This window comes from Scomber scombrus, chromosome 23 (assembly GCF_963691925.1).
Source record: "Scomber scombrus chromosome 23, fScoSco1.1, whole genome shotgun sequence".
NCBI lineage: Eukaryota > Metazoa > Chordata > Actinopteri > Scombriformes > Scombridae > Scomber > Scomber scombrus.
In genome coordinates this window covers 12,545,845-12,568,171 of record NC_084992.1, presented here as the reverse complement: position 1 = coordinate 12,568,171, position 22,327 = coordinate 12,545,845, and the positions used below count along the sequence as shown (strand labels likewise).

Below are 22,327 nucleotides of genomic sequence, written 5' to 3'. Positions count from 1 at the left end.
GGTCTGTGTTACTAATAAAAAACACTTGTCAGTATCGACCAGTTACTACCCAGCTCAGTTTTTTTCACCTCACTCATTCTTGCAGCTTCTGACTGACTTTGCTGGGTTGATAATCTGCTGCCACCATGTGGCGTAACAGAAAACTGCATCGTTCCACTCAGTCTTTCTCCTCTTGTCAAGAGATTCACTCATTTTTTAAATTGGTGTTTTTTGTTCTGGACACCCTCTTACCTCCCAATTTAAGGCAACTGAATACTTGTAGAGCCTTAAAAGCTGAAGTGTATCTCTTCAATATCTCACATGTTGGTAACTTGTGATTTTTGTGTTTTTAAATAGCTGCCACGGTAGGCTAATATCACCGTTTTAAGAGAATCAGGAAATATATTGATGCCATTTATTGTGTTTTTTCCAATCCTTTTATGACCTAGAATAAAGGTAAGTTTCTGAACACCCAGCATCAGTTTTAGCATACATACTGATCAAGCAGCATATACAGTCACCGGCCACTTCATTAGGTACACCTGTGCAATCTAATTCAATCCAATACAACAGCTCTGCTTTTTAAGTTTATACATTTTCAGTTTTTGTCAACATTGTAAAAAAATTGATAATTCTACTTTGTGTTTATTACTGAGGTCGTAGTAAGTGGTGTTGCGGCTTACTGGGGTGAATTATATTGACTGGTGTTCCTAATATTTTACCCCCCTTATGTATGTTAATGCCATGGACACCACCGATGAATATAATGCACCCCAGCACATTATCACCACCCATTACAACCTCAGTAATAAACATAAAGCAGAACTATCACCTTTCTGACAATATCAACAAAAACTGAAAATATATAAAGTTAATAAATGTAGAAATAGCAGAGCTGTTGTATTGGATTACATTAGATTGCACAGGTGTACCAAATAAAGAGGCCAGTGAGTGTATGCTCTTAAAATTGTAGGCACCCTGGAGCAGGAATATTTAGTGTCTAAGCTCCTGACAGTAGTTTTGTAGTAAAACCAGACACTTGAAATGGTAAACATGCTGTCATTGTCTGGATTAGCTTTATCTTAGTCCAGTTTTACCTTTTAAACCTCACCTGCTCTATGTGTCATCAGTTCCTGTTAGAAGACTCTTCTTCCTAAACTTTCATTGCAGCTGAAGTCCATTACTGTGGAAACTTAACAATGTGGGGGATGCAATCTAACGTGAATCATGCAGCATTTTCAGTCGTCACTATTTGGCGCTTTAACAAATGCTCCAATTACTTACAATAGAATGATTGCAGCAATAAAACGAAATTTAGAGCGGTATGAAAACAAGCTGCGACATCAATCAAGACACGTCAAGTAAGAATATCCACCAGTATGAATTCAGGTTTGGACTGCTGGAGGGGGGGAGGTAACGTTAGAAGAGACTGCGATAGGAAGAGTAGGACAGGTTGTCCTGTGTGCTGCTGGTTGCATCATCAGAGGTATTCTGAATTAGATATGATCCACCAGTGAAATATGGAGAGGGGAATGGGAAGGAAGCGAGGAGAAAACAAATGAGCCTTTTTGGGACAGTTTATTTCTAACTCCATCATCAGAAATGCATGTTTATGCATGTAGTTCTCTAAGTATTTAAGTAAAATCCACAATATGGCTGTGAGAGCAGAGTAACAATCAGAAATCTTGAGGGGAGAGGGAAGAACAATTGTAATATGATGAAAGGAATGTATATATTCATTTAAGGGCCTTGTGAATTAAAATGGGGGAAAAAAACACCCACATTTTATCATCTAAAATGATTCATGGTTAATTTTCTTTCACTTTCTGTTTTGTGAGAGAACGATGTGTGAACAAAAGACGGATTTTTGCTGTTACGTAGTCTATCTGATTGTCACCTTAGACATAATAAATAGTCATGTGAGTATGAGGCATAGAGGGCAGTTTAGGTGGAGCTGTCATATGAGCGAATATGGAGCTGCGGGAACGTTGCGCAACACGCAGGATATCAACTTTTCCCTGGAGTGCTCCAGGAAAAAACATCAATGGAAATCCAGTTTAATATACATCTTCAGGCTTACTTTAGTTTGTAAGAAAACATGTCACTATTATGAAATAAAATATTGATTGTATGTTACTAGGGAATAGTGACTAAACTGTAAATTGGCAAAACTAGTACAGAAAAATGTATTTCTGCTTCACAAATTCAGCCTTTAATCTTTTGTCTTGTGAGATACTGAATCATTTAACGTCTTCAGGACTTCAAAAATATTCAAGTGAGGAAAATCACTCTTGAATGATGCATATGGCATAGAACCATTTCCCCTTCAGTTCAGTATATTGACACTGAGACTTTCCATTTGAAACATATTTGTAAATATTTTTTACGTCATTGTGTTGGACTATGAGGTTCATAATGGATCTAAATAAATAATGTGCTTTTTTGTCTAGAAAATGGAATTTATTCTTAAATTGGATCTAATTTAGTCTGTGGACATGTTTTGTTTTGTTTTGGGGTCAAAAGCCAAAAATGGACAAGGCTTGTCTACTGGACAGGATAATTGGGGCCTCAAAACTCCAGAGGCCACAAAAAGCTCCAATGTTACTGCTTGTCAACTGGTTTGTACTAATTATTTAAGTCTTATTCCTACATGTTACATATGGAAGAAACAGGGATTAAAATAGGCCCAATTGCTATTTTTTGCTATAAGGCCCTCTATCAGGTTTATTTAGCTATGTGAAAAGGTGAAGTATTAAAGTAGGGATTTACTGTAATGCTTAAAATAACATTATTTTGTATATTTCAGCTCCAGATACAGAGCAGCATTGAAGCTTGAAGATGTTCTTGAACAATGACACAGCATTGGGGATTTTTTAAAAATCCCTAATTCTGGTTAAAATGTTGAAGAATGATTTCAGTTGTTATTATTTGTGTGTTGTTGTGGCAACTCCAGGATATTACGAAACTTGAACCCATTAACTGAGTCTTTAAGCTAAGTCTTCATCACTGTGCTCGGGTAATGAATGGATACACCATAAATATACATCTACATTAACAACACCCACTTCTGCTGGATGTCTTTAGGAGCAGATTTAAGCCACACACAGTTTCATATTGCATGTTTTTTGAGTTTCTTCCCTGTGGCTGCTAACTATCCAGCAGGGCCTCGGTCATATGACAAGGACAGATGCCTCCTCACCGCCCTGCTCCTGCGTCTCTAAGCGCGCAGGTTGATCAAAATAAGATAGTCCCCAAAAACACGCCAGCATCGCGTTTAAATAATCCCACAAATTAACCAATAAAAACCTCTTAAATATAAAATGACTGTGGTTCACAATAAACGATAATTTGTATTGTTTTTAATAGTGTTTAAGCACAGCCTGCGGACTAGACTCTCCCTTCTACGTCATATTGTTATTGTATCCCTCCGCCGCCGTCGCACTAGGAAAACAGCTGTGAGCTAACTCGAGCTAGCGTCGTTTTGTTCCTGTCGTGTTACTGTGTTGTCAGACGTCCCTCCTGAAGCAGACCTACCGCTGTCTTATACCCCCCTCCTGGAGTGACCGACGACTTGTTGTCTGTCATCTCTTTGTCACGATGAAGTTTCAGTACAAAGAGGAGCATCCCTTTGAGAAAAGGCGGTCCGAGGGCGAGAAAATAAGGAAGAAGTATCCGGACAGGGTTCCAGTAAGTAGCTTAGCTTCTGGGAGTGTGGCTAGCTTTTTTTGACAGATGGTGTGCGCACTTAATATCGAAACACAATGGCGTTGTTGAATTATACATACTAATAATAATCCTATGTTTGTTTCTACGTGGCTGCCACGTTGTTAAACAAACAGAGCTAAAGGTTAATCGTCGGTAATGACGGCCGCATTGAACAGGCCAGCTAGTGATAGCCTCATTTAGCTTCGTGTAATCCTTCCGTATTTCAGTTTTTACCGTAATTTACACCGCATTACTGGAGAGAAATGACCTTGATCTTAAATAATTTAACACCGTGTCGGTTATAAGGACACTATTGTGGCAGCCACAGTGTGAATATTAAGGAGAGGTGTCTGGGTGTAACGCTGTGCTAACAGCAGCGCACCTTAAAATAGTTGTTGTCAACAAAACAGCCTGGACGCTTGTTTACGTCGCTCGGCCTCTTCTAGGTGGATTTTAATCTTTGGTGTTTTACCCTCTTAAACTGACCAAAGTAGACTGTCTAGAGTCCCAAAAAAAGAGAAACTGTCAGCATATTAACGTGCTCAGTGTTTTTAGGCAGTATAACGAGTTAGACGTGTCTGTATAGCTCTTTAATTTCATTGTTTCATGTGTTACAGCTGTTATCAGTCACAGATTAGACTGAGCTTCATGTCACGCGTGGCTACACTTAAATACTAATTTTTCATTGTCAGTTTAACTTAAATTATTATAGATGGTTTGATCAATTATTAATTTATAGGTTGTTTTATCTACAGGTTCACAGAGCCTATAGCATAAAACACAAAGATACTAATACAACCAGTAGACATATTTGAGAAGTTGCATCAGATTTTGACTTTTTTTTTTGCTTGAGAAAATTAATTAAACATTTATACAAATATCAAAAACAACCAAAAAAAAAAGGTTACTGACTGATTTTCTGAACATCAGCTCATCTTTTAAGCTCTACAGTGTGTCACTGCTTATTTGTGGGCAGGTAGGATTTTAAAATCCTAATTTTAGACTGGAGTCACATAACTTATTAATAGTTTCCTTTTTACTCTTCCTACAATCTTCAGTATGAAATCATATGTAGAGATGGTAAAAAATATAATTATAGCTGGTTTCTTTCTAACTAACAAACGATAACATACCGGGGGATTTTTTTTTAAACATCTGGATTAAATATATGTCAGTCTTCGCTTGACTGAAAATGTACCACATTCTCAGATCCCTTTTCTGAGGAAGGTGAAACATTATTACAAGTATTACTCACTCAGTACAGTCAGCCTTTCTTTCAGTGGAAAATGTACATCAGGACACGTTTTTGGATCTGATTTTGTTCTTCTTTTGTTCAGGTAATTGTGGAGAAAGCCCCCAAAGCCAGAATAGGAGATCTGGACAAGAAGAAATACCTTGTCCCCTCCGACCTGACAGGTAAACACAGACAAACACACTTTTTTTTAACAGAAACGCACATTTTATTATGTGCCAAATCTCTAGAAAAATATGAATTTTCCACAATCTTTTATTCTGTTTTTTTCCCAGTGGGACAGTTTTACTTCCTCATCCGGAAAAGAATCCACTTGCGAGCCGAGGATGCGCTCTTCTTCTTTGTAAACAATGTCATTCCACCCACCTCAGCTACCATGGGCCTGTTGTACCAGGTGAGACTCTTCTACCTCGCTTAATTGCCCTCCGACTAAATCTCTATCAGCCTGTTGTGTTTTGATTAAAATTAGCCTCTTTGTACACCATTAACATCTTTTTTTTGTCTTACTCTCTTTATCAGGAGCATCATGAAGAGGACTTTTTCCTCTACATTGCCTACAGTGATGAGAGTGTGTATGGGAACAGCCAAAGGGAAATCTGATCCCACTACCACTCCCCCTCTCTCTCTCTCTCTCTCTCTCCCTCTCTCCCTCTCCCCCGCCACCCCCTCCCTCCCCAACCACTACCCACCTTTCTGAGACCTCAACCATTCATTCATTTGAATATTAAAATCCAGCTCAGCAGCCTAGAGTTCCCAGAGTAAACATGTCCATTTACGTCTTTATTATTCTTCAGTCTGAATTGTATTTGCCTCCACTTTTCTTTTCAATAGCGACTTTGGTTAAGTGGTCTCATGGCCAGTTATTTTTCTAGTTTCATCATTGATCATACTTTACTGAAAAAGAATGATTAAACAATGTTTGAACTAGGCCGTGATTATAGTTACTCCAGGGTTAAGGGGAAAAGAAGCATTGTATGTGAATTCAAACCGGCTTTCGTTGATAATGAAGATAAAAGAAGATTTTAAAAAAGTTTAAATATTGGTTGTTCAGTTTTGAAGGCTTGCAAGAAGATACAAGTGTGTTTTTGAGTTCTAGTGTAGGAAATTTATGACATCCACCAGTTGAAGGCGGGTTATTTTGTCTCTAGCAGAGTATTGGATAACTGTTTTGCAGCAGTTTTTTTCCTAAAAAAAAAATGAACGTCACCAGCCATTCAAGTTAGTGACTGAGAATTAAGCGTGCTGCCCCGCATCTGACCTTTTTTACAAAGGAGTATCATAGAATTCAGACTAAACAATCATCCTCCGCTTTCAGTGGTAAGACTTATTATGTTGACTGCTACTATGATTATTGTTGTTATTATTGTTAATTTTAGATGGCTTAATTTCTAAAGGTATTGTAAAGCTGAGTGCAATTTTCTCTTTTTTTAAGTTTTGTCTCCTTTCTTTTTTTAAGAAAAAAAAGATTTGAACTCTGTATACAGCTGCATTACTGGCTCTTTCTCTCTACTCATGACCATACATGATAAAATGTGATGAAAAGCTATATTTGTTCTTTGTCTTTATTGAATATCTTAAGGTACATTTCTGAAATTAATGCCTTATTATTGTGCCTGTGAAAGGCCCACGCACCCTGAATGTATAGATTTAGTATGGACTGCAACCTGATGCGTATCATATGAGTGCTACAAAGTCCCAGTCATGTATTTGTGTTATACTGAGTTTTGATCCAGTATTTGAATAAGATGTCTTATCATATCAACCACTGTGGCTGCTCAAATAATATGTACTTGTCCTACTTAAGCAAGGCCACTTGTTTTTATCTTGTATCTCTTCCAAGAAACTGGTTTGACTAAACATGAGAGCTTTTATTAAGCAATATATGATTACTACAATAGTGTACAAAACAAAGGAACAACAACAGATGAAGAAATTAGGCAAATATAGATAGGGAAATATCAATTCAGAAAAAATGAGCGAGATAAAAATAAATCTTGAAGAATAAAGAAGCAATATAAACATAGTAAATATAAATTTACAAGAGAATTTAGTAAAGAATTTTAGTTTTTCTCTACTCATTTTTGCTTTAAATTTGAACTTGAATTAATTTAAAGAGTGATGTCTGTTACACCTTTACCATGTGACTGTTATGTTTAGCCAGTAAAATTATCAGATTATATATGTAAAATTCAATATGTATTGAGGCCACCTTTGGAGAGTCTGAGAACAACTATTATTGCAGGTCCTTCCTTCCTGCATTACTTCAGAGTCAGACTGTATAATCAGCACTGCTCCCAGTAGACGTCACACACAGCCCAAAGTGGACAATTTGACAAACTGCACTTTGTAATGTACATGACTGTGCAATATTAGTATTTTAGGTATACTACTACTTCAGTTCAACTGTGCAATATGTATTTATTTTTTTCACTTTAAATCTGTGCGATAACAACATCAAACTCAGGTATATTATCACTCAACCCTAATATTACTCTTGTAAGTAATGTTACTATTATTTTACCATATATATATATTTAATTGTTTTACTACTATTGTTTTTTTATTGCTTTTGTACTTACTTATGATATATATATTGCCCTTTTTTTATTTATGCTTTTCTATTTTTACTGTCCACTTTGCTGCTGCAATAATGTAAATTTCCCCATCGTGGGACTGGAATATTTAATCTTATTGTTAAACTACAAGACCCAGAATGCAATTCGAATGAACACTTGGCACCGGAAGTTCAACATTATCACCCGGGCAGAAAAACCTCTCCCGTCTGTTTATATCTGCTGGGAGAAGTTTTGATTTTGATTTGTTTAACTGCTCCAGACGAGACTGAGTCGTCTCAAATAGAATCTGCGAGTTGGTTGAATTCTTACTAAACGACCCACGAAGCAAAAAAAGTAAGTTTTTATTGCATTTCATCAAATTAAAGAAACAGATGCTGTGAACTGCGTAACGTTGATGCTAAAGCGACAAGCTAACTGCAGTTTGTGTTTGCCCTGAAAACAAGATTATTACTCCTAATTTTGCATTGTTTAAGCTCCATGTTATAATATATAGTGTCCATTTAACAGATGACACTACAATATACTATCAGTTAAGGACAGCAAGAGTTAGCAATGATAACTTAGCCGAGTAGCAGCTAATGTTAACTTAGGCCTTAATGTAACAGATAGCTGCATTTCTACTGAATATCCTCCCGCCGAGACCTCTCCTGACTCCGTTAAATGTACCTCAGATGTTCAAACTCTCACAACTATAAACTTGACATTTCGACCCAACCACACCAGCTGGCCCCTCCACTGCCTGTCACCATGCCCGCCCTGCTGGAGAGACCCAAGCTGTCCAACGCGATGGCCAGAGCCCTCCACAAGCACATCATGAGGGAGAGGGAGCGCAAGAGACAAGGTGTGTATGTGTTTGCTTTAAAAACGCTGGAAGTGTACAACAATGGACTCACAAGCGCCCAAGTCTGTCTTGAAGCAACAGCCAGGTGCCCACAATGAACATTGTCCCGTTTTTCTTGCCATAATCATTAATTCTGTTCATATTCATAATGCACTGTCAATATACTGTAAGTGATGGGATGCCATAATACGCAGTTCCCCATCTATGCAAAACTGTAATTAGGAGTTTATCTGAAGCTAATGTGACACTTCAGCCATCAGAATGAGTCTTATTAACTAGATATATTTCTGTGTTAGTCTTTTTAGTACCAACGTTTCTCTTTTTGTCACTAAACTTCCACAACAGTTCACACGATCTGAGTAGACACAAAAAGGGATTCCTATAGATTGATTTAATTAGACAGATATCTGCTTCATTTGACTAATGCAGACTGCTGACCCCTCATAAGCTTCAGATCAACTTTTAAATACCTTTTTGTTCAAAATGATTGTGTGGACACACTGTGGATTTTGTCCCTCATCACTCCTGAGCGGTCGTCCTCCAATTGGAAGATTGGCGGTTCGATTCCCGGCTCCTCCAGTCCATATGTCGATGTGTCCTTGGGCAAGACACTTAACCCCAAATTGCTCCCGTTGCTGCGCCAACGGTGTGTGAATGAGAATGAATGGTTAGCTTCCCCATGATGAGCAGGTTGGCACCCTGCGTGGTAGCCCCTGCCATCAGTGTATGATTGTGTGTGAATGGGTGAATGAGATGTAGTGTAAAAGCGCTTTGAGTGGTCGTAACGACTAGAAAAGCGCAATATAAGTACAGTCTATTTACCATTTACATTGAAATCACATTTGAAAGGGATCTTTTAATAGCCAGTATGACAGGAGGAATGTTTACAGCAAGGTAAACCTCTTTTAGTGTTCATATGGACACCTGACTGCTCTTTTAAGACACACTTGTAAAACTGTGAACTGCTTTTTTCCCTCTACAGTATCATCTCTGTAATCTGCCTCCCAACTCTAGCATACACCCCAGACTCTATGCATCACTCTCCTAAATATGCAGTTCCTTCTGTCCCCACAGAAATATTATGATTATAATTTGTTGTATTGTACGCTATATTGATGTGCAAATGATGCAGACAGCCAGGCAACTGAAAATATTCATTTTTGGATATGGATTATGAAACTATAAGTATAAAAAACTGAATTGATTAAATATCAAATTAGAATTGGTGGACAAAACATAAACAATGATTTCAGTATAGTGTACTGAATACTTTATTAACTGAACTGTGCTAACATGTTTGTAGATGAACCGTTTACTCAGTGAAAAATAACGCTCTGAAGAACAAGTATGTTCACTTTTGTACTGAAGTAAATCTTATAGTTATTATTTATTTTACTTTAGTGGCAGGACTTTAAAGGGAGAATTTATATATTGTGTTGTCTCTTTTTTTTCAAAGTAAGTCATTTTTTAAAAATGTTTTCTTCACTAAACAACATAAAAATCATTTTTCAGAGGAGGAAGAGGTGGACAAAATGATGGAGCAGAAGATGAAGGAGGAGGAAGAGAGGAAGAGGACAAAAGAAATAGAGGAGAGGATGTCATTGGAAGAAACCAAAGAACAGGTTGGAAAATTCTTTAAAAAACACACACAAACTGCCCAGAAGTCTGATGTTTGCAACAAAGTTTTCTTACTGTCTCAACCCAAATCTAAACTTCAGGTAATGAAGATGGGGGAGAAGCTTCAGGGACTCCAAGAAGAGAAACATCAGCTGTTTTTACAACTTAAAAAAGTACTGCACGAAGAGGAAAAGAGACGGAGAAAGGAGCAGAGGTAGTAAGGACATCAGGGCTTTTTGTTTTTAACTTAAATTAAAAGTGAACTATGTGTGATGTCGGCATTAATTGCCTGCTGTACCTGCTGTCCTCTAGTGACATCACAACACTGACGTCAGCCAGCTACCAGCCCAGTCTGCAGATGCATACAGGGCAGCACCTCCTCAGCATTCAAGGTACGTTTTTAGGTGCCTGCAATCATTTCTCAGGTTATATCTCATGCAGAGAAATCACCAGTCTCCTTTTGGCCTCATTATTATCAGTCAGCTGATCCTTTTTGTCGTCTCTGTCTCTCTCAGGCAGTCCGGTCGGTCACAATCGACCCGGTCCGCTCCTAGGAGAACGAACCAAACAGCTGTTCCCACCTAATGTGATTCCAGTGAGTAAAGGGGTGTTTCAGTATCTCTCCACAGGTGTTACGCCGCAGTGTTGAATTCTTTCTCATCTGTCTGCAGAAGAAGCACGAGTACATATTTTCTGGAAACACATGTTTAAGAGCCAGTAACGTTTACACCCCTTCCTCCACTTTTAGGGACGTCACTATCAGACGCCGGGATTCAGCTCAGGTTCAGCAGAGCATGGGCAGTTCAGTGGAAGTCAGGGGGTCCATGAGCCATACGGAGTGGCCCAAACTCAGCATCCCTCCACCTACGCTCCTGGACCATCTGTACCAGTCAGTTTTGCAAGCAGCTCCCAGATCAGAGGTACAGCACATCTGGTTCAACATCTGCAGTATAATTTTGTGGATCACCAAGCTCAGGAATTGCCCTTATAATTTTATTTATGTCTTTAAATTGTTTTTAATTGTCTTAAATGTTTTTATGCCTCAGTGAGTGCTATCTAAATTCCGTTATATTGTTGTCTGACCCTCAATATAATGACAGTAAAGCTACTACTACACTTACCTACTCTTCACCTTTCTCCCCTCTCAGGTGCGTCTGCGTTTCAGGCCATGCAGTATCTCCCCCATCAGCAGGCTGGCTACTCTGTGCACAGTCACTTCACCTCTCAGCCTGGTCAGTTCCCCCCTTTTATATTACACAGTAATTTTAAAATAACTTAACGTAGGCTCTGTAGTTGATGTAAGTTTTATATCTCATGCAGGATACATCCCTGGAGCTGGTATACCCCTCCAGAAGCAGCTGGAACACGCCAACCAACAGTCAGGCTTTACTGATGCAGTAAGAACAAACTTTAGATGCACTAATTTGAAATATTAAACATAACATGACAACAGTAAAAGTCATTCCCAGCGTATGCAAGGACAAATATGTTTGGGTGTGTCTCGTTGTTGTTCTCCCAGGGAGCTTTGAGACCCATGCACCCTTCAGCCATGCATCCTTCCGCTACAGGCCTGCTGCCAACACCATCGATGGCGGTCCAGATCCCCACCGCAAAGGTGAACCCTCCAAAATACACATAGAGCTCTTCAGCACTTCTCTGATTCTGGGCCATTGAACTGAGCTGAATTGATATTTAATTGAAGAATAAATTCTCTAAAGACTGACTCAGTGACAGCAGTGAGTGCAGCGTTTATGGTGGCTAATGTTGTTACCTCGATTATTGCTTAAAAATTATGCATCATCTTCTAGTTTCAGAGCACTTAACGCTCCCAATCCTTATACCTCCACTCACTCATATGTCCCATACTGCCACCATGTGTTCATGATGTACACTGTTTACCAGGAAAACTGTTAAAAATGCTTCAAAGATCTATCGCCTGTTTCTGTCACCAGGCCCCGTTCCAGAGCTCTCCGCAGGGCGCTCCTCGACACGGCTTCCTCCCTCACTCCCAGAGCGGGCAGAGATTCTACCACCACGGCAAGTAACTCTCAGCCAGTCACCTTCGTCATCGCCAAGTCAGGTGGCAGATGGATCGACAACTTCAACCACAATAAAAAAGTCATTAGGGTGGGTTCTGCCATAATAAGATTTGTGTTTTTATTTCTTGTACAGTATCTTGTTTAAGCTTTGTTTTAACTTTGTTCTTGAGTGATCGGCAGTCTTTTTAAACTTGTGTGCTTCTGTAAGCATCCAGCTTTGATTTTTTTTCTACGTGACTTCAAACAATGTGAATTTGTAAAATAGCTTATTACCTACACTGTAAAGCCATTCTGGAGGTGCTCGTGTGCACTTGAAATGTTAATATGTTGTATAAAGCAAAGACAGCATGAACCAGAGACTACTGTTTGTATACCAGCATTCATAATCACATCAGTCGAGGGTTCAGTGTAGTTGCTTTTTAGTCCAAGAGGGGTAAAAAGTAGCAAAAAGAGCATACTGTATCTGTGGAGTAAATGAACACTACTACAGCTGAAACACTGTGGCTTAACTGTAAGACCCGATTTCAATGTGTTGCTGACTTCTGGTGAATCACATTACCACAAATTAAATTAACATGACCATTTTTTTTCTGACGGAGCTATGGAGGAGTTTCAGTGTTCTTCATTATATCCTCTGCAGCAAAAAAAAAAAGAAGCAGTACAAGTCTCTGCTGTTTTAAAGCTTTTGTGTTGCGTAATAAAAAAAAAAAGATAAGCAAACGCCACATCCAAGAGTTTGTTTTTTTGTCATCTTTATTATTAATTATTTATAAACAGCTCAGTGTGAAAGCCCGGGCTGAAGGTCCCTGCCAAGGAGTTTCTAAGCAGTGAATGAAGTTAAATAATGGAGGTTTGCTTGAATGATAATTTGTATGTTCTTGGAGCAGGGTTTTGTTTCTCTTTGACACAGTTAAAAAAAAAAAAAAAAGGTATACATATATATATGTATATATACTTTTAAAGCCTCGAGACAAAAAGAAACCAAACCTTGGTGCGCCATGTCGGTAACCTTTAGTTTAATAGACAAGTTTCAGGTGACAAATGTTCCAGTAAATAAAATGACAACAGAGGAGGCTCGTTCAGATTGAATCACCAAGAGAGAGTAAAAGTGCCATACAGAAGAGACAAAATCTAGTCTTGTATTCAGTACCAATCCTGGATGGCACACACACGCTGAACAAGCCTCAACAGAACAATGCAGAATCTAGAGTTGAAGCCCTTCGTAAAACGGGAACGTATTTTTTTTTTAAACAAAAAAACATTTGTGACATTATCGCCAGCTTTCCCCTGACGGCAGGTGGTTAAACCTACTCAATCATTAGTGACAGACCTTCCTCTTAATCGTCTGACCTATTTTTCTTTTTTTACACCTGGACTCAGATGTGTTATTATTACAGTATGTGTGCATATACATTTAAAAAAACTTTTTTTTTTTTTAAATTTGACATTTCCAATTATTAAAGTTCTTCTCTAATTAAACCCGAAAGAGGATCAGAAAACAGAGTGAGGGAGAGCGAGTATGACAAAGAAAAGACAATAAAGAAAGAAAAAAAGAGGGAGGATAGCATTGACGAAGCAACATCCCCTCCTTTTCCCCCCAGGTCCAGTGCATCTCGTTTTGCCCCTGAAACAGAATTGCAAGGGGAAGGAAAGAGAGGAGGAGGAGGAAGAAGAAGGGAAGAAAAGTCAGAAACCAAAGAGAGGAAGATGAAGAAAAAAAAATAAAGGAATATTTTAATGTGACAATTAGTGTTTAATTGGCCTCTGCGGAGGAAACGTTGCACAACCGACAGCTTTGAACAACTTTTTTTCTTTTTAGTGGACACTTTATTCTACAGCCCCACAGTCCACAGGTGAGAAAGTGACAGTTATAAACAGTTACAATGACGCTACGAGCAGTAGCAGGAAATACAGGAAGCGATTAGCTCACTCGTTCAAGCATTACATCATCAGATCAGGCTGTAAAATGAAGTGCTGCCCACAGGAAACAACAAAAAATAATAAAAATAAAATACAACATTGCTCCAAAATACAACAGCTCTCATTAATATTGCTACATTAAAAAAGAATGATACACATGCTCATTATAGTGTTAAAATGAACCCAAATTAAGGGGCAGGCAAGTAACCAGTAACCTTCACTTCATACAAGCTTCCAATTTTGAACATTTCCTCAATTATAAAACATCCTGCTCGTTACCCATATGTCCAGTTCAAACAAATATATACAAAAAAATAAACATAATTATGCAACGCAATAATATAGAGGAACTGTTTCCAGTATAGTGGAAATGCATAATTGTAAATATACTTAACATTTTTAAAGTGGCTTTAAAGTTTCTTGACTGGAGTTGCCTCCCCCTTTGCTCCACTGATGAACTGTACATGACGTCTCACGCACGCACGCACGCACGCACGCACGCACGCACGCACGCACGCACACACACACACACACACACACACACACACACACACACACACACACACACACACACACACACACACACTCACTCACGCTGCACTGGTGTGGCACATGCTGGTTGCTGTGGTGTATCACACACACACACACATATATATATATTTTTACAGGACACGCACACACGCTCCTCCTCAGGCAGGCTTGGGTCAGGCGGTGGTTAGAGAGAGAGGGGATGGGTGGGGTGAGTGAGAGGACAGCTGTGTGTCTATACAGCTGTGGCTCTTTATTTACCTTGCGGTGGCTTATTTACCCAAGGCTTTGATGCCGATCGCAGCTTCTTCCTCCATTGCATTTAGAACAGTGATCTGAGGAGTTGAAAATGAGGCAGATTTGTTAATGTGTGTGTGTGTGTGTGTGTGTTTGGTTTAGATAATATATTTTCTTCACATTTACTCCTGATGTCACAGTTTGGCTTTTCTATTAAAAGGGTCTCAAGCTACCAGATTCATGTATTTTCTTCCCAATTAGATACGAATACATGATAGATACGTGTTTCAGGAGAGGTCGATGACTGACGCTTGGTTTTCAGAGCATTAACAAAAAAATATACTGCAGTACTGAATACTGACCAGGATTTCCTCTCCGGCGTCATGCTTGCTCTCTATCTCTTTGCCCAGGTCTCCCTCTGGGATCTTCAGGTCCTCTCTCACCTCCCCGCTGTCCTGGAGCAGGGACAGGTAGCCATCCGTGATCCCGATCAGCTGGGAGAGCACAGGGAGGAGAGAGGAGAGGTGATGAAGGGGGAAAGGGAAAAGGCAAAGAAGGGGATTAATCAAATGTAGCTTTTTCCTTTTTGTGCTCTTCATTTCCTCATTCATATATATATATATATATATATATATATAGAACGAAGCATATGTAGTTTTCTAAGTATTTATGTGTAACTCATACTTGCATAAACTTAATTTCATGGACAAACATTTCAGCTTCAATGACCTCCATCGCAAACACCACTGAAGTTATTTCCCTCTAGTTTCATTAAGAACTATTTCCACTGATATACTTAAAAAATTAAATGTTGCATGATATTACACTACAGGAATAACATTTTTTAAACAACATTTTTATCACCCATGAGCAGACACACAAGGATGCATATTATGTTGCGTGTGATAAACAACACTTTGCGGTTTGTTGGCACCGTTTTAATCCCACTAGTGTGATCAGTAGTGTTAGAGCTCCGTAGCCTCTTTGGAAAAGTAGCAGATTTTTCAAGCCACTCTGTGAATAAGAGTCAAAAGAAGAGAAAGCAGTGTATTTCCTCTGAAGTATCTCGATATCAATTACATGATGAGTTGAGATGAGCATATTGAAGATACAGTATGCTCATGTGCTGCACTGTTTGTGAAACAGGTCTATTGACAAGTTTATAAATGGATTTTCAAAGGTGATGAAAGGAAAAGTGACATAAATTGAACTCCTTCAATCTAACACACGTCAGTCAATGTAGATTTAAAGGTTGGCTCATCATACCTCAAAACTAACAACTAACTGCTTTTTAGAAGAAAACTGTATGAGTGTCTGTCTTGTTTTTTCTTTCTTAGAAACTCTTCTTTTGATATTTCAAATATTGGCTTTCCTGGTTTCTAGGGCTGAAGACTTTCTGTCCTAGCTCTTAATATATCGATGTTCTTACTGCCTTTAACGAGCATGTGAATGCACCATATGAAGAAACGTTTCAAATTGATTGCCGCTTCGAGCTGCGTGACTGCACAATGATTACTTTGACAAAAATTAAAAACACATCATATGGTTTCTTCATGTGCTCCGTCGCGCTGCTTCACAGTGAACCAAGCTCCGACTAAAGCTTAAAAATGCCAACAGTTACTTCTAGATGAACCAGCCTTTTCCCCCTGACTTTAAGCGCCAGATTTACTGTAGACTTTTTTTGCTTCTCTTTTCTTTCTTGATGTCTGCAAAGCTCCGTTTCCTTGGGGCCTTTTCTCACTAAAGAGATTCTTAGCTGACTAATAATCATAAGGCTTCTTCTAATTACCATCCAGCTGCTAATTATCCCTCAGCAGCCAAATCTAGCACTTATCAAAGACCAAAGCATATTTGTGAATATTACTGCCATATCAAAGTCGACTGTAATGTTATAACTCATTCCCTGCAGGGAGACCATGAAAACAAATTCACCGATCAATCCAGGATGGAGCCCCAGTTTTCTGTGTGGACTACATGGCTGAACTTTGAAAAAAAAATCGGAGAAAATCACCAGAATAATATCACATAATATGACTTAACACTTGAGTAATATTTCAATAAGATAACAGCAGTCGAGGCCTTTTCTGTCCTGTGGCTGTCTCACCTGGTAATCCATTCTCTTGATGTTGGGGACGTCCATGTTGTGGGTGGAGGGACAGATATCCTCATACTTCTTACCAGAGAAGATGTCGATACCAACCAAGTGGACCTGCACAAGCACAAAACACACAGCGGACTAACAATCAGGCTTCTAATGGAGCTTTCGGAATCCAAATACTAAATTGACTGATTTAAATCAATGCAGCTGTAGAGTCATCATCATCTGGCAGCTCACCATTTAGTGTTTTGTTTTTTTTTCCCATTACTGACCTTAGCGTGACCGTGCTTGCCAGTCTTGGAGGTTGACATCTCCACGATCTTGCAGGGTCGACCTTTCAGCACGACGAAGCCGTTCTTGCGCAGGGCCGAGCACTGCATGGGGAAGGTGGCGGATGCCCCGGCATCACCCGTCTGGAAGTCCAGCTCTGCATCTGCCATGCTGCTGTGGAGGTCCACACACAGCACACACACATTAATACACCTCATACTGATTATTATAGTATCATGATATACAGTGAATGTGTCTTTAACGTTATGAATGGTTGCATCAAAAATCAGTGATATACATTTCTGAACTCCATTATAGTATTGTACAACATTATACATGTTTCATTATTAGTGTCAATTGGAGAATAGAAACTTTTTTTTCTCCATTAAACAAAATAAACCAATCTTCTCAAATGTTAAGTTGTCTAACCACAAACTGAAATAAGAGGCTTACTTAAACCTTTTAGAAACTTAGAAACAGATGGAAAAAATTACAATTTTAAATATCTGATTAAATAATAAGTAAACAAGATGACAAGACTGAAAACCTGCCAGCATTTAATGACAGCTCTTAGTATTTCTGTAGTTTTCCATATTCTGTGCCAAAACAAAGTTCTGAGAATTTATACCCAGCCCGTCTCTACCTGCTTATCTATAATATCCACATCATTAATGACTTTTTTCCCCACTGAGAGCTTATCACCCACTACCATGTCTCTATAAATATTTAAATGAAAGCACCAACATCCACACACAAAAAAAGTTTAATTTTCAGGTCAGATCCAACTTCATAATGTTTAATGAAAAGACAAGCGGGCAGTGCTGCCTGGTGATTATTTGGCAACTATCAGCGGAAGAAGATAACAGAGAGAAATCTGAGAGTTGTCTAAAGGCACCAATTAAAACTTGCAGAAGAAATGACGCTCGAATCTATATGCTGCTGCGTTTCTAGCCAAATAAACCCAGTCTAATATGACATTATCATAAATGTAATATTATAGATTGAACTATTTATCTGCTGTTTTTGAACATGCCAAAAACATGCTCGTTTTAAGCTGCACAGTGAGATTTAATGCTGACCATCCAATATATCAGTGATGAGCCGGTGGATCAGCCTGCCACGAGTGCAATATAACTGACACTTCGCTGCAAAAAACTTTAACAACTACCTGACAGGGTTTTAAAAGATAGACAGATCCCTTACAAATAAGTTGTGACTTTTACTGCTCTGGTCACCGGGTTAAACCGAGGCCGCTAATCCGCGCTAATGACCCATAAATCAAACGTCCAGCAGGCGTGACTTATATTTAACCGCGCTGTGTAACCTGTATATGAAATGTTGATTGTCGGGGTGAAAAGTCGCAGCTGAGGGACAGTGTGTTGTACAGTATGTCCGCATTGTTTTCTGCGGCCTAGTGCGCACAGGACGTGCCACGGCCCGTCGTCGGGTAACGCATAAAACGGGACGCTGTCCCGGCTCGTCCATGCGCACTGACTGACTGCACTCAGGCCCAGGCCCTCCTGACGAAGACATTCAAGGCTAAATGACAACCTCCAGTGCGTTAAAGCCCGTCGCAGTGTTGACGCAGGCTGTGCTTCAAATGCCTCTGGTTGTATTAACTCCCTGTTGAGCAGATATGTGTTGGATTGATCGCATTTTTTGGCCCGCTGCTCTACAGTAATGACTAAGCTAATAATACTCGCGATGGCTAGGGCGCACAGCAGCGCACTGAGGAGACCAAATAGTGGAGTTTGATTAGGTTTCTGGCCTGAGTGACATGTGTGTGACAGCATGAAAAAAAAGTCTCCATCAAAGCCAAATCAAGTCTAGAAACATTCACAAGCTTATAACAATGGAGCGAGTTATGGGGTGTTTTTCATTTATTTGAGGTGAGGTCGTAAATACGCGCTGGTTAAGTGATCCAGCGGCTCCTCTTGTAAAGCAGGCGGATGTTTTTACTTCATCGGGGGCGTTTAAAGGGAATATACCATAATACAGCTGAGGCAGACATGTGCATAGGGTAACTCGTCTGCTCAGGCGCAAACACGCCCCGTCTATTAGATGTTATGATAGGGGACTTACCCTGCTGATAATGGCTCTCCTCTCTGGTGGTACTGATCAGCCTTTCTCCCCTTTAATTCCTCCTCCGCCTCTTTCTTTTACCGCTCTGTGTTGGTGCGTCTAGCCGGGGTCTGTCTCTTGCTCGCTGGCTCGTTTGCAATGTTGCTCCCCCCTCTCTCTTTTTTTTTTTTTTTTTTTTTTTTTTTTAAAGCTATCCCTCTTTATTCCTCTTTCATTGCAGTCGTTCCCACTCTCCACTCGTCTCCTCCTGCTTGGTAATCCACAGCGCAGATCACCTCGGAGGCGCACAGCCGTGAGCAGTCAAGCAGAGACCTGGACCCCGCTATGTGTGTCTGTACTGTGTGTCTGTGTGTCTGTATGTATATCTGTATGTCTGCAGCCTGCACTCCACCTTCTCTGGCTCTCCTTCATCCAGCTCCTCACCACCGTCACAACATGAAGCACCACCACATACTCCTTTTCCTGTTGGAGCTGTCAAAGTAAAACCCCAGTAAAGCTTTGGATAAAGGAAGACTTTCTCATCCTTATTTTCTTTATGATCTCCAACTTTTTTACTTTTTTTTTTTTTTTTAGCTCTGTAAAATCCTTTTACATAAAATATATGATTATGATATATGATATTGATGGCTCAGAAAATATCATCTGTCTTGCTCTTGAAGACTTAAATGTGGACAAAAATATAAAGTTACAATTGCAAAGCTTTCCACTTAATTGACATAAGCACAGTTTTACATTGAAGATGAGGCTGCGACTTTTCCTGTCTCATCGTGGTTAAACTGTGTTGCTTGACGCTGCTTTCATCCAATCGCAAACCTCGGCAACTTGGCACACTCTGCGCATGCGTGCCGACTGATCATCTTTTGCCCTGAACTTATTTCCTTTGCCCGGAGGATTGCACACCGTATGTAAGCGCCACCAAAAATGCATGTTTATTTATCCACACATCTTGAGTTATATTCACAGGCGTTTGTAATGGATAAAAATGGTGTTATGTAATGAACGCTTTTCTCACTTAGACACTTGGGCTACACTTATATCTTCATGTCATTCACTTCAGTTTGCTCCACAAAGTTTTCTGCCATATTCCGAGACCATAATTATAGTGCATCATGTCTGGAAGAAACTGTCTTTGATTGCATATTAAGGAAAACACGTGCATTTCTCTTCCACATGCAGTGCAGATCAGGGTGTGTACAGGACTTTCCATTCAGTGAACTTAGATAAATGGTGTCTAAAATGTGCCCTTCATATTTGAATATTTCCACAGTGTCAGTATTACCATCCTTACAGTGTTCCTTTCCACTGAATGTAATTTCCTCTGTTACTTATAATTACACTTCTAATTAGAGTCTTTTTTTCTGCTCAGAGACTAAGGGGCGGCTTCTCTGTTCAGCAAATGATTTCGATGAACTTGGCAGTTCTGAAAGCTGCTGGGTTAAATTTAGTGCCATGAAACTGGAGGCTTATGACCTATATGCTCAGGTTTGTGGTGCACGGTTATCCCCATAATGAAAATTCAGAAACCTTCTTAATCATAAAACTGTATTATTGTAGCACATAAAACCCTCAGGGCATACAGGCATTTATAAAATGTTTATTCAAAAATCTAAATCAACATAAAAAAAAAAGCTCATTTAACAAGTAGAAATGTCATCCTGCAGTTCCTCGGCAGAGCAGCAGAAAGCCATGACAGAGCTGAGGCAAGTAAATTAATGTATTCCTTATCAGTCTTTCAATTAATATAATACTGTATTAAAACAATGATGTGATTGCTTGGTGAGAGACTGGCAGTCAGAATTTTTCATCAAAATAAAAATCATCATCACCAGGTCATGCACATTTTACCTCTACTGGCTGCAAACTGCACTTGTCTGATGAACCAATGCAACAGGTTGTCAACACAGCATAGACTGTCAGTCTTGGTCACTTGACTTTAGACAGCTGATATTACATTGTCTGTCTTCAAAGACAAAAAATGTATTTAAAGACTGTCATTTATATTTAAAAATTCATCGAAAATAACTTCTAGTTCACATTTAAATTATATTTGCACTCCTTTTGTCTTTAATACTGACTGGAAATGTTAGGTTTCAAATCTGACTGTCTATTGAAAGGACAAAAAATTATACAATACAGATAAAACATGAATGGTTTTGAGATGGTTTTGGAGAGTGCCTTTTGTTCGTTTTTGCGATAGAACTCAGTGTGATGCATCCAAAATAAACCAGTGGGTCAGGTGCAGGATAAAAGAGCTGAAAGTGCAAAAACAAAGAATCACCTGCAAACTGAATAATTTTGAAGCCCCCTAAAGGGTATTTATTAGTGACTTTGTAAATTCTGAGAAGGTGTTTTCAGGCACAGGTATTGTGAGCATTATATAGCGATGCAAAAAGAAACAATCAGCTTGTTAAATGCACCTATGGCAAATGTTTATGTTTTTTTTCGTTTTTCTCATCCTCACTATATAAGTCTCACAATGCCCACAAAGCTTTTTTGCATCAATTGCAAATAAATGACGCCTCCTAGTGGCCTTAAAGCTATTTAGTGTGCAGGTAATTCTTTATTTTGCACAATAGCAGTTTAGTTGCTCAGGGATGTTCTGTATTTGGTTTAAAGAAATGTTAAAAAAAGGCAAAAAGGCAAAAAAATGCAACATTTGGTAAATGTTAACATATGAATACCATTTGAATATTTTCATTTATAACTATTAACTATTAAATTTTGTTCTAAGTTTATATCAACACTATATTTCCAATTAACAAATGATTGACAGATACAAAATGACACACATGATTTAATTCTACAGTAGTCTGATCTATTTTATATAACAAAAATAATTACCACCACACAAGCAACAATCAAACAAATTAAATCTTGCATTCATGAAAATATCTATATTAAAGGTTATATATTGTAAATAGAAAATACAGGAGACATGAAAATATGATTATTGCAGAGTAAGAGGCTTTTATTCATAAAAGAGGTTTGTAGATATTCAACTTTGTATTTGAATGTGGTTTTAAATTTAACAGTGTACTGCTAAGACTGTGGTATGAATGTACAGTATGCAGTTCATCCACATTAAAATGATTGTTGCTATTAAAAGCTTATGAAACTGTTCTCAAAGCTCACTGCCATTAAAGCATCATGCTATGTTTGGATGTCTCACTTTCAGAATAATGT

At 38.8% G+C, this 22,327-nt stretch overlaps 3 protein-coding genes across 5 annotated transcripts; 2 read left to right on the top strand and 1 right to left on the bottom strand.

Moving 5' to 3' along the window:
• The first annotated feature begins 3,418 nt into the window (after positions 1 to 3,418).
• On the top strand, positions 3,419 to 6,482 carry gabarapa (GABA(A) receptor-associated protein a). The gene is made up of 4 exons (XM_062444666.1): positions 3,419 to 3,666; positions 5,022 to 5,100; positions 5,212 to 5,330; positions 5,456 to 6,482. Exons 1-4 carry the CDS (start codon positions 3,577 to 3,579, stop codon positions 5,534 to 5,536), a joined length of 369 nt encoding a protein of 122 aa, XP_062300650.1. The 5' UTR covers positions 3,419 to 3,576; the 3' UTR covers positions 5,537 to 6,482.
• A 1,221-nt stretch (positions 6,483 to 7,703) lies between these two features.
• Positions 7,704 to 12,734, top strand: gps2 (G protein pathway suppressor 2). Of its 2 annotated transcripts, none has more exons than XM_062444749.1 (11): positions 7,704 to 7,845; positions 8,236 to 8,353; positions 9,866 to 9,975; positions 10,072 to 10,184; positions 10,283 to 10,362; positions 10,486 to 10,565; positions 10,719 to 10,890; positions 11,119 to 11,202; positions 11,291 to 11,367; positions 11,490 to 11,585; positions 11,923 to 12,734. In XM_062444749.1, the coding sequence occupies exons 2-11, from the start codon at positions 8,260 to 8,262 to the stop codon at positions 12,013 to 12,015; spliced, it is 999 nt and encodes a 332-aa protein (XP_062300733.1). In that variant the 5' UTR covers positions 7,704 to 7,845; positions 8,236 to 8,259; the 3' UTR covers positions 12,016 to 12,734. The 2 variants fall into 2 exon arrangements, with proteins under 2 accessions (XP_062300733.1, XP_062300732.1); XM_062444748.1 differs by having other exon boundaries at positions 10,072 to 10,187.
• A 269-nt stretch (positions 12,735 to 13,003) lies between these two features.
• On the bottom strand, positions 13,004 to 19,486 carry LOC134006116 (eukaryotic translation initiation factor 5A-1). 2 transcript variants are annotated; one of them, XM_062445201.1, is made up of 6 exons: positions 19,145 to 19,486; positions 17,065 to 17,236; positions 16,799 to 16,903; positions 15,057 to 15,188; positions 14,719 to 14,792; positions 13,004 to 13,633 (listed from the first exon to the last, which is right to left on the bottom strand). In XM_062445201.1, the coding sequence occupies exons 2-5, from the start codon at positions 17,230 to 17,232 to the stop codon at positions 14,730 to 14,732; spliced, it is 468 nt and encodes a 155-aa protein (XP_062301185.1). In that variant the 5' UTR covers positions 17,233 to 17,236; positions 19,145 to 19,486; the 3' UTR covers positions 13,004 to 13,633; positions 14,719 to 14,729. The 2 variants fall into 2 exon arrangements, with proteins under 2 accessions (XP_062301185.1, XP_062301186.1); XM_062445202.1 differs by having other exon boundaries at positions 17,065 to 17,233.
• Positions 19,487 to 22,327: the final 2,841 nt, after the last annotated feature.

Excerpts from the sequence above, each read along its gene's own strand:
- LOC134006116 (XM_062445201.1), bottom strand. The coding sequence starts at position 17,232 with ATGGCAGATGCAGAGCTGGACTTCCAGACGGGTGATGCCGGGGCATCC. Across the intron at positions 16,904-17,064 it reads GCAAGCACGGTCACGCTAAG|GTCCACTTGGTTGGTATCGA; the intron begins GTCAGTAATGGG and ends GTGCTTGTGCAG. Across the intron at positions 14,793-15,056 it reads ACGCCGGAGAGGAAATCCTG|ATCACTGTTCTAAATGCAAT; the intron begins GTCAGTATTCAG and ends TCAACTCCTCAG.
- gps2 (XM_062444748.1), top strand. The coding sequence starts at position 8,260 with ATGCCCGCCCTGCTGGAGAGACCCAAGCTGTCCAACGCGATGGCCAGA. Across the intron at positions 10,188-10,282 it reads CGGAGAAAGGAGCAGAGGTA|TGACATCACAACACTGACGT; the intron begins GTAAGGACATCA and ends GCTGTCCTCTAG. Across the intron at positions 11,586-11,922 it reads TCCAGATCCCCACCGCAAAG|GCCCCGTTCCAGAGCTCTCC; the intron begins GTGAACCCTCCA and ends TTCTGTCACCAG.
- gabarapa (XM_062444666.1), top strand. The coding sequence starts at position 3,577 with ATGAAGTTTCAGTACAAAGAGGAGCATCCCTTTGAGAAAAGGCGGTCC. Across the intron at positions 3,667-5,021 it reads AGTATCCGGACAGGGTTCCA|GTAATTGTGGAGAAAGCCCC; the intron begins GTAAGTAGCTTA and ends TCTTTTGTTCAG. Across the intron at positions 5,101-5,211 it reads TGTCCCCTCCGACCTGACAG|TGGGACAGTTTTACTTCCTC; the intron begins GTAAACACAGAC and ends TTTTTTTCCCAG.